This window comes from Onychostoma macrolepis, chromosome 21 (genome assembly GCF_012432095.1).
Source record: "Onychostoma macrolepis isolate SWU-2019 chromosome 21, ASM1243209v1, whole genome shotgun sequence".
Lineage (NCBI taxonomy): Eukaryota > Metazoa > Chordata > Actinopteri > Cypriniformes > Cyprinidae > Onychostoma > Onychostoma macrolepis.
The window spans coordinates 16,703,292-16,714,023 of NC_081175.1; the positions used below are offsets into that span (position 1 = coordinate 16,703,292).

Below are 10,732 nucleotides of genomic sequence, written 5' to 3' on the forward strand. Positions count from 1 at the left end.
ATACTTTTTGTGCGCAAAGAAAACAAAAATAACGACTTTATTCAACAATTCGTCTCTTCCACGTCACCCTATAGCACCATTTTGGAGAGTATCACATACGTAAACAACTTATGCAACGTATCTACGTGGATATGCTGTTTACGTTGTTTACGCTTTGATCTGAATCTATCTGAACTGTAAGGCTGGGCAAAAAATTGCAAGTCATCCTCTGTGTCTATCTTTAGACATGTTTACGAAGACTGTTTTATGGTATAGCGTGTCTTTCTCTGCTTATAAACAAGGCGGGTTCCATGTCAGAATGAATATCTTAATTTGTGTTCCGAAGATGAACGAAGGTCTTACGGGTTTGGAAATACATGAGGGTGAGTAATTAATGACAGACCCTTTAAGTTCATTCACTCAGAATGAAGGAAATATTTGTTCAGTAAATCAAATTAATGAAATACCACTAGTTAACAACAAGCACACTTACATAATGATTCAATCATCTTTTCACTTGTCCCTCCCCTTCCTCCTCCTTTTCTCCAGTTGGGCATGGATGTGAAAAGGGATGTCCAGACCGTGAAGCACTCCAGTCTACGGAGAGTAAAGCACTGAAACAAACACAAACTGTCCTGAAGGTACGGCCCGGGACGGGTAAAATGATTAGAGTATTACATAAGAACAACTTTAAACCCATGGGGCAGGCTAGCTTTGCTAATCTTGATTGAGTCGCCATCGGTTTTATGTTTTAGCCAGAGTGACTTTGCTTCAGACAATGTCTCTTTGAAGGAGCTATTTGTTCATGAAGGATTGCTCTTCCAGGGTCGAACATCCACTGCCAAACCATCTTTCACCTACGCACGACTGGGAGATAGGATGAGACATGGAGCGATGATGGAAAAAAACAAAACATGCAGCGACAGAACAATACATCGCGCCCCAATTCCTACAGTCAAACAACCATGGAGCGCCACCGGAAAACAACAAGGAGATGGAGTTCTCTACCTGTAGTTTTGTAACATTTTTAACAGAAGAAAAAAGAAACATACAACTAGCATAGGGCATGAACTTTTTATACAAAACGTGAAGAAAACCACCAAAAAAAGCAACAAAAGTGCTTCCTGTCAACTGTAAACGCATGACTGACTGCTGGTGCATGACCTATGAGCTGTCATTATCTAAAAAACTGAAGGGGTACAAGGTAAAGGGCCGTTCCAGGACTGGCAGCGGGGAGGGAAAAAATCTTTGGACCTTTGATCTTGAAAACGAGAGACTCTTGAAACAAAGGGTCTTGGGAACACAACAGCCCCAAAAAAGCAACAGTTCTTTATTTTGTCAAATCGATTGTCATTACACAGCAGCATAGTGGATGCTAAGCCCGTCACGTCATTTCCCACAGGCCCTTTATCCTGTTATTCAATGTGATATATGCACTCTAATGCTACGTGAATGTGCGTCGGTGTGTGTGCGTGTGTGTCGGTATCTAACGCATGTGTACTCGCTTCTGGCTTGGTACTGAGCTTTTTTTCTGGATCGGTCAGAGCTCATTTGGTGTTTGCCATGGGAATGACAACTAGCCACTGTGCTCTCCTGCTCGTGAGCGTCCGCGTTCCTTTATTTCCATTTTGTGAAGCGTATCCGTGTTCCTTTGAACTGTCAGCCACCTTTTACTTTCATATCTCTCGTTTTGAATTTCAAGCCCCCCGTTAAAAAAAAAAAAAAAATGAACTGATTTATTTGTTGCAGGTAGTGTAGCTTTGTATGTAACACCCAAAATGGAAACCTAAGGAGGGCATGTGCTTTCTCTGTCTGACAGTTCACAACTCTAACCTCTGACCTACCGACCATCCGTTCATCCACATTTGTAGCTCAGCTGCTCGACTGAAAAAAACGCCATGTCAGACCGATTTCAGACTAATGTAGCATTGCATGCTGGTTAACACCGCTTTTCATGCTGTTCTCTTGGGCCCGCACTCGGCCCGGATGTTTTTATTTATTTTCTATTTATTAATCAGTGCTGGTGGAAAAAAACGATTGTAGCTCTGACGTGTGGGGCTTGGGGACTATCTCTGAGTAACTGCCTTTGTAATGTTTGGGATTTCAGATGAAGTTACGTGACAAGGAAGCGTTTTAAACTATTATTCTTTTTGTTTGTTTGTTTTCATTTAGATGTACAGTTAAAAATAGACCGATAAATATACAGACAGCACTGTGAAAGTCCACCTTAAAATTGACCCCTGAACTGTGAACTCACAACTGTCTGTCTCACTTTTTGGCTTCAAATGTCTCACTTTTACCAGTACCAACACACACCAACAAGGTTATATGGAAACTATGGGAAGCTTAAACTACTTCTATTCATGTAACCTATTCCCTATTAACATCATTTGCATGTGTTTTTTAGTTGTTTTTTTTAACTACGAAAGAGCCCAAACATACACAAAACTCTTGAAGTATAGTCTACCAAAGCAATAATATCAAACGTGCTGCAACAGTTGGAATACTGCGTTGTTGTCGGTGTGTGTGTGTGCGTGTGTTTTTCTGTCTACGAGCGCTTGTGTGTTCAGTATATACTGTATTAACCCGACATTTTAGTAGCATTTGTAAGACGTATACGATTCAAGAGATATAACAGCATGCATGAGTATCTCACACCGTATGCAATTACGTGATCTACATGCCAACTCGAGTTCACTGAACGGTAGCTGTTTCACTTTAATGGACAAGGTTTCTTTGAACGGCTGGCAAGCATAATGAAATCAGGTACGGTGCTCAGCATTTAATCACAGCACAGTAGCTTACATAGTCACGAGCACACCGTGATATACTGGCTCACACATTTGTGTAGTTTATGTTGAGGGATGTCATTGAATGAATGAGTGAGTGAATGAATAAATGAACTTATCCTCCAAACTAAAAAAAAAGAAAAATATTTATGGAATGCATGGACAATTGGACGAATGACAATGATTGTACTTTCATATTTAAAAAAAAAAGTCTAATCAGATCCTAGTGTTTTTGTTGATTTCATGAAATTGTGTGCTTTGTGAGACTGCACACGTCCCTTCGCATTAAAACCCTCATGAGTTTTGCCTTCACTGTATATTGTTTTCTACAGTTCACTCAGGTTTATGTTGACAGGTGATTTCTCTTCCATTATACTAGTTAATACACATGTAACGTTAAATCCTACATCCACTCAAAGGAGTATAAGGAATATCAGGGGTGCTGGGAAGTGGGTAAGGGAAGTGACCTCAGCATGAAGGACATGGATACATGTTCAATATCTTATCGCTGCTGTAATTGTTAACCGAGACATAAAATTCCTGAAAACAAAGGGGGGGAAAGGAAGAGAATGTTTTTAATGAATTAATTTATATTTATTTATTTTTTATTTGTTTAAGGAACAAAACGATTTAACATTGCAATCATTATGTATTAAAAAAGAGTTTATGTACAATGTTTAACTGTTGCAAAAATAGACTTCACCTATACTCCTTTAGAATGGATTAATGACAATATAAACGCAATATCATATTACTCTGTACTAAGGAATGCAACTGCGCACATGCACAGAAAAAGATGTTTTTAATAAAGAATATATGTATAAATATATGACAAACTATATTTAATTAGAATGCTATGCACCCTTATTAGAGTTGTTATGGATGTACTTTAAGTATATTAGTTAGAATCCAGTAATACATACATGCCCATGTCATGGGGAATGTAGAGGCTTTGTAGCTATTTGAACATGTTTTCATTTCCTTTTTTTTTTTTATTGTAACGGAGAGAGGAAATACGAACATTGAATATGTATACAAGCCTTTTATTCAGATTCATTCTGATATGAAGATATGTATAGATCATTTACCCTGCACACCAGCTCAGATCATTTACAAAAATTAATAAAGAAAGATGTGACATATTGTGACACTGTGTGCGTGTGTAAGAGAATGTGCCAAATATTACTGATATGCATTTAGAAATCTGGTATTAACGTAAAAGAATGAATGAACGAAGACAGAATGGGTTCAAACTTGTCACCATTGTCACAAAAAATCTTATGATGTTGACAAAATTATCATATTTTGCGTATCCAGTAGTCTATTAAATGTGCATATCCACGTGTATTATACAGTAGCAATTTAATTAGGATTTTCAGACATTTTTTAAAGATTGTGTGATACTTAAAAATATTCCAAAATAACTAAGTAACTTTAAAATAATAATAATAATAATAATAATTTTGTTAAAATTAAGAGAAAATCAAACCGTTTGGTTTTTTGTTTTTTCTTACAAAAAAAAAAAACACTAAGATCAAGTAATTTTGGTTGAGATGTTGCCATGAAAGTACAAGAATGGCAAGTAACGGAAACAACGTCGAAAAAACTACATTTCCCATCGCGCTCTTGCAATACCTCCGCAAACCAGTGGGGGCGCCGCTGCATCATTCTCCGTTTTAAATAGCCCTTTCCTGCTCGTGTTTTGTTGAGTGCGTGGTGTGTGCATGAGGGAGTGAGAGAGAAAACGTGGTCACGGAGAAGGCTAGCATTTTAGCTAGTTTGCGAGTGTGAATGAAGTGTATTACAGGCTCAAATATTTAGTATTATTTATTTTTGTATGTAGTCAAGTTTGCAACAAACGGACAAGGTAAATAATTATAGAAAGCAACTTGATAACTAACTGCTGCTAACATATACATTTTCTGGTTAAATTCGAGCTAAACTGTTTTATTCTTTTGCTCTAAGGTGCAGAGACACTATTTGATTAAGGCAGCTGGCTGAATTTGTGATTGCACTAGTGTTGAAAATGTCCATGGGCAGTCAGACCACCAGTCAGGCAATTCCGACCACCAGACGAGTCACAATCAACGATGCGGCCCATATGCCTCACGATTACTCTACAACGCCCGGAGGGACCCTCTTCAGCACGACTCCTGGAGGTAAATGTCACGAACTTGCAGATGAATCGTTTGGGGGCATTCGCAGCTGTCGCAGTGCATGCATTGTTTTGGTTTTGACCGCGACATAGCGATGCATCTCCGCTCGCATTGTCTTTGTGCTTGACTGACCGCGGTGCGCGTGCTCATAACGCTGCAGCCTGCTTGTCTTGTCTTTTATTGTTTGCCTTTTAACTGTACTTGGGAAGGGTCATAAAGTCAGGAATGTTATCGTTACGACAAGAAGAACATTGTTTTATTGACGACTCGACTGCAGTCTTTATTTATTTGTCTTGCTAAACAATGTTCTGCTGGTCTTCTCAGACGTTGGAATGGCAGAAATAATGTTCAGATATGCTTCAAATATACAATTCTAAACGTAGAAATAGGAATTGATTGACTCAAATACGAAATTAAGTAATTATACACTCTAAATAAAGAGGATATTTCATTACAGGCCCTTTTGACCGTTTAAAATTTTGAACATTTCATTTACTACATTAAAATTACTAAAGATAACATCATGGCCTTGAACGACCTTCAGGTGTATTTTGGACAGACTGGTTTGTTGTTGTAATATGCATGATACTAAGTAAATTTTTCCACTTTTTGAAGAGGAATTAGTTATTTTATTATCTTTTTAAAAGGAAAAAGTTTATTTTTTTATATCTGAGGAAAAATCTGAAACATTCTCTCATGTCTGTTATTATTGGTTTTATGTACATTGTGGATTTTGTCAGATGACAAGGCTTGTAAACAGTCGATAAAAGAGGACGTGAAGCCTCTCGAGGCATGTGACTGTTGATTTCCCATTGTAAACGGCCACTTCTGCTTTTCTAGTACATAAGGACGACTATTCTTATTATTGTAAATGGGGCATCAATCACTGTTTGTCTGGATCATCCGGTGAGCCATGTTGTAACACTCAAGAGTCGCCAGACAAAAATCCCCAAGAGTTGTATATCATGCTCGATTTCTATGCATAAACCAGTAGGTTGTGTAACTTGTGTTTATAGGTGTTTCAGGCTGTTTTCTACACCATTAGCTTTTCCTCACCGAGTGAATGTAGTTCAAGGATGTTTGTGTGTGACGGTTCACAGTAGGTTCAACAGGGCTGATAGGAGGAGAGCTGATAGTATGTTCTCACTACTTCATAGCCTGTTGGCTTGTGCTTTTCTGTTCTGACAAGGAAAAAATGTAATGAAAAATAGGGTGTCAAACATTGACACTTTACAAGGCTCAGCTTTTAATGATGCAACTCTTGAATGTTGCAAACTGCACAGTCATGGGAACATGTTTAGACATGTTTGGATCGAATGTAACCGGCAATACTAACACTGCACTTACTGAATTCACCTGGCTGGCCTCCATATTTTCACAGGCTTGTCGGTCAACTTTGCTCTTGTAGCCTGTTCTAGGATTGTTGTTTCCTTCCCATAATATAATCTTGATTTGATTACTAAATTATTATATAGGCACCCGGATCATCTATGACCGTAAGTTCCTGCTGGACTGTCGCAGCTCCCCGCTGGCCCGAACACCGCCCTGCTGCCTCCCTGACATTCCGGGGGTGACCAGTCCTCCTACGGTCACCATGAAAAATGACAAGGCCTACCCCAAACAGACTGTCAATAATAACAGCATCAGCCCCCTGGTGGACAAGAGCGCAGGTAAGAAGCTTGCAAAGCCTGACAAATGAAATAATCACATTTGGGAAAAGCACCTCAGCTTTATTCAGAGACCCAAACTAAACAAAAACATGCATTTGCAATTACTAATATTTATACATATGTCAATTATGTAAATATGTTTTAAAAACTACTTGCATAAAATGCATATACATATCAGTTGTCATTTTATATCTCTCAATAATGTTTCAATGAAATGAAATTTAAATGCTTATATGATCAAAGCTTTGTTGTTTTAATTGACCACAATAGCATGATGTGTGTTTTAATACTCAAATTTTCCAAAAATGATTGGCTAATGAAGTGTCTTCAGTCAAGTAAGTGTTCATCCTGAGATATCACTCACAATATAAAAGTTCTTCTTATGTGTATGTATAAAAATCATAAAAGATTTCACAGCAAAATGATGTGTACCATAACCTGAAGGCATTTGCTTGCTAATAAAAAAAAATCAATCAGATGACAGAAGGCTCGTAGAAGTTTTTCAACAAGGATTTGATCATATTGACAACTCAGAGGGCTTAGAAATTTGTGTATCAAATGTGATGCAGTAGGCTTTATAGGTTAAACTTTTCATTTTGTTCTGTAATTTCAAGGGGATGATGCCCAGTTTGAAATGGATATCTAACTACAACAGGGGACCTGCTACACGGAGGCGATGACTGTAACAAGTATTACTGTGATGATAACTGTTCCCTGAGAGGATAAATGCACAGAAGACTTCTCCTTCCATGTCATCTGTCTTTTTTCTTTCATTTACCTGCTGTTTAAATATTTTCCTTTCCTGTACTCATGCTGTCGTTCAAGACGCGCACAAAGCCATTACATTCGATTCTCAACATCAGCTAACACTGTTGTGCCTGAAAGAGCCACTATCTCAGATGACAGATAGTGCATCCCAAGCACATCGATGCGGCTCTACTTCTGCCTAAGACATGGAGGCCACCATGTGACATTGTTTGTTTGAAACAGATTTGTGTAGTTTTACAGAATGGTCAGTAGAGGGAGCAACAGTTCTCTTCTTGGTGGGGTTCTCATTAAGAATCGTGTGGAGGAAATCCAGATGCCAACTCCTATAAATTTAGCATACCGTGATCAGTGAGTTTGACCACTTTCCATTTGGCATTGATAATTTTTGTAATGTAAAATCTAATTTCTGTTTATCCTAATGAGTATGCTCACCTAAAGTGTCATTCAACAGAATGTAAAATGCTTTTTTTTTTTTTTTTTTTTGCTGTGAAGTTCTCTAAAACTGCCCTGTTATTTCTGAAGAGACATTTAAGCATTTAAAAAAAAAAAAAAAAAAAATCAATAAACATCAGAGAATTGATGAGTGTTTTTCTTATTCGTCTGCTGTTGCTGATTTTCCCATTTAAAAGAAAGAAAAAAAAACATTTACTACCATTATGAAACCACTTTATTACATTTGGTCATTTACATACTCTACTATTTACAAATTAGGCAAACACAAAGCTTCCGAAAATAGCATTCAGTAATCCAGGTGCCTCAGTGCAGGATACCTCATGATTCCAAGTGAAGCTACTGTACAAATTAAAGCAATTTATCTTCATTTGTGCTTAAATATGCATTTCTGGTTTGAGGAACATATCCAAAGTGCTGGTGTTGAGTTCATTTGGGGTTTGGAGACTCAGTGGCAGCCACATTCTGCTACAACCATCCCTTCGTGGTTTCTCATGACCATCTTGCTGTTCTCATAGTAGAGCATTGAGAGTGGGGCCAGACGGGTGGGTACGCAGGACAAGCATGGGACGTGATCTGGGTGGTGCAGCTTCAAAAGACTCTGCAAATGAGAAGACGACAAACATTAGAATCAGTCTGACAAAGAGTAAACATTTTAATTGCAACTATTTCAAAGAGTTAGAGATTCTCACCTGCATGTAGGCATGATTGGTGGGGGTGAAGGTCTCATCTACAGGTGTAGGACAGCTCCCTTCACATCGATAGGCATTATACTGCTTCGGATAAACAATCCAGTCACTCCAACCAATCTGATCGAAGTCTACCCACATATCCACCTTCCTGCAGAGAGATTTCTTCTCCCCTTCTTCTTGTGAAACACCAGTAAACACGCTAGCTGCTGCATCACGCACTCTGTCGTCGGTCCGGTGGTTCCTCCTGTGACGCCGAGGCGCAGGTTCACCTCCACCACCGGCCCGGTCCAGAGCTACGTACTTGGAGTGCTCAGCAGTCTGGATGAGGGTGGATGTCTTTGCCTGGTTCTGCTTGGAGTAAACCACCATCATGACTCTGTTGGCTGTCAGATGCTGGACGTTCTCGTGCCCCTCGCCCTCAGATCCTGCAGGCATCTGAACGGGTTCCTCTGAGAACATGCTCTCACCTTGGTGCAACCAGTACTTGAGCAGCACCGTGATGTTGAAGACCCTCCAGGAGGAATGGGAGGTAGTTGAGTCAATCGGTTTGGCTTTCACAGTGCCAAGGTGAATCCGTACTTCGTCACAAGGGCTTTGATCGCACTCACGTTTGGATGCATGATAAATGTCCACCTCCATCTCAGAGGCGAATGCTGGAAGACGAATGCGAAGCTCAGACCGCTGGACGTTGTCGCTCGCTGATATGGAGGACATGTCAAATGTCACGGCTAGTTTGTCACCAACCTGATGGTAACCTGGAAAAATATTTGGACAAGAAATTAGTGACTGGTCAAAGGACAGACAGTTAAACAGTCTAGAAAGGATAAGTGATGGGTGGTGCTTAATTATCTTAAAGGATGTTTTCACACATGGCCACATTCGGGACAAGCAATTAATAAAGTAGAAAGTTCTTATTGTTTAGATGTGTATTGCTGCCCAAGCCACTTTGAAACAGACGTCTTGAAGCTAATACACACGCTAACTAATAAGCATAATACACGACTTGTCTATTAGCCTAGAACCAGCTAAACTAGGCTACCTATCAAATAATTTCCCCCGGGGGTCTTATTTAACTTGAAGAGATTAGTTTTGCGATCTGTCCGGCGGGTGACTTTACATACTACCACTTAACACACGGATACTTACTAAGTAAACAAATAAATGTGAATAAAGCATTGTTTTAAATTATTTCATTTTTTTTACTCGAGATAACACGAATTCTGTAGGAATGTAGTAGTACTCGCGAATGTTTGACCGCTGAATGCAGACTGGCCGTAAAATAAAATCCTTTCAGCTTATTTCATTTTTAATTTATTACAAAAAAAAAATCATTTTTAACATATATAAAACAAACAAAACAACGGTAGGCTATTGAAAAACGTTATAATGTTAATGTATAATGTACAAAATAATAATAATAATATATATATATATATATATAGGCTACTTACTCTTGGCGACGAGACTCAAGACCGAATCGGACTCATAAAGAGTTGGATTTTCATGGCTCATATGTTTGTCGTCTCCGGTCAGAAGTGTCCGGAAGAGGTGCAGCATATACAGCGGATATCTGTTGGTGTGTCGGCCGTGACCCGCCTGACCTCCGCCGGTCCTGCCAGGTGCTCTCATCCCGCTCCTGAACGCCTCCTGGAGTCCAGGGAACGACGCCGTGGAGCTCACCAGACTGACCCAGAGCGCGAGGACTGCGCTCAGGACCCCGCAGGTAAACCGCCTCATGTCAAATCTAGGTTATAATCCACCACGCTGAGGAGGAACACGGTCCCTGAGATCTTTCTTCTACACCGTCCTCTGGAAAGTGAATGTCACGAGTGCTGGCTGGCCATCTAAATTCACTTATAGAAACTTGCAGTCTTTTGATGGTCTGTCAGGTCCTTTGGGTCTTTGAAGTGCCCCTGTGATCCATAAAGGGATACATGTCCCTGGGTCGTCGTGTATCGAAACCAACAGTCTTTTGTGCGTCAAAAGGTGTGAAAACATTAATTCTTCTCCTAGAGTGCTGTGTATTGGAGGTCCTTTTGAAAATGCACTTAAACAATAATATTAGTGGACTACATTTGTTCATCAATGTCACTTTGATTAAAAGGAGAAAGACACCCCGATTGCTGGATCATTTCTTAGTTTGAATGAAAATAGAGGAAGTAAGTTTGTTTCTATGGCTTTTCATTGTAAAGACATAAAAATAGTAATTAGGCCTATTTCATTGAAAA

At 39.3% G+C, this 10,732-nt stretch overlaps 3 protein-coding genes across 11 annotated transcripts in view; 2 read left to right on the forward strand and 1 right to left on the reverse strand.

Annotated features, from left to right (window-relative positions):
• Positions 1–3,916, forward strand: part of ank1b (ankyrin 1, erythrocytic b) — a 77,619-nt gene extending 73,703 nt beyond the window's left edge. For all 9 annotated transcript variants that reach the window (XM_058758246.1, XM_058758244.1, XM_058758249.1 and 6 more), the window contains 2 exons: positions 529–620; positions 805–3,916. In XM_058758246.1, coding sequence (XP_058614229.1) covers positions 529–597 — 69 coding nt within the window. In that variant the 3' untranslated portion in view covers positions 598–620; positions 805–3,916. The remainder of the gene's footprint in view (positions 1–528; positions 621–804) is intronic.
• A 143-nt stretch (positions 3,917–4,059) lies between these two features.
• Positions 4,060–7,338, forward strand: eif4ebp1 (eukaryotic translation initiation factor 4E binding protein 1). Its single transcript, XM_058758256.1, has 4 exons — positions 4,060–4,635; positions 4,734–4,927; positions 6,400–6,594; positions 7,209–7,338. Exons 2-4 carry the CDS (start codon positions 4,795–4,797, stop codon positions 7,238–7,240), a joined length of 360 nt encoding a protein of 119 aa, XP_058614239.1. The 5' UTR covers positions 4,060–4,635; positions 4,734–4,794; the 3' UTR covers positions 7,241–7,338.
• Positions 7,339–8,074: 736 nt separating this feature from the next.
• ndr1 (nodal-related 1) lies at positions 8,075–10,548 on the reverse strand. The gene is made up of 3 exons (XM_058758254.1): positions 9,956–10,548; positions 8,505–9,259; positions 8,075–8,413 (listed from the first exon to the last, which is right to left on the reverse strand). Exons 1-3 carry the CDS (start codon positions 10,239–10,241, stop codon positions 8,261–8,263), a joined length of 1,194 nt encoding a protein of 397 aa, XP_058614237.1. The 5' UTR covers positions 10,242–10,548; the 3' UTR covers positions 8,075–8,260.
• Between the last annotated feature and the right edge of the window lie 184 nt (positions 10,549–10,732).

Bases quoted from the DNA above. Each gene is read 5' to 3' on its own strand.
- eif4ebp1 (XM_058758256.1), top strand. From the start codon at position 4,795: ATGTCCATGGGCAGTCAGACCACCAGTCAGGCAATTCCGACCACCAGA. The intron at 4,928-6,399 runs GTAAATGTCACG...ATTATTATATAG, and splicing joins CTTCAGCACGACTCCTGGAG to GCACCCGGATCATCTATGAC. The intron at 6,595-7,208 runs GTAAGAAGCTTG...TGTAATTTCAAG, and splicing joins CCTGGTGGACAAGAGCGCAG to GGGATGATGCCCAGTTTGAA.
- ndr1 (XM_058758254.1), bottom strand. From the start codon at position 10,241: ATGAGGCGGTTTACCTGCGGGGTCCTGAGCGCAGTCCTCGCGCTCTGG. The intron at 9,260-9,955 runs GTAAGTAGCCTA...ATATTTTTCCAG, and splicing joins CTTGAGTCTCGTCGCCAAGA to GTTACCATCAGGTTGGTGAC. The intron at 8,414-8,504 runs GTGAGAATCTCT...TCTCATTTGCAG, and splicing joins CCAATCATGCCTACATGCAG to AGTCTTTTGAAGCTGCACCA.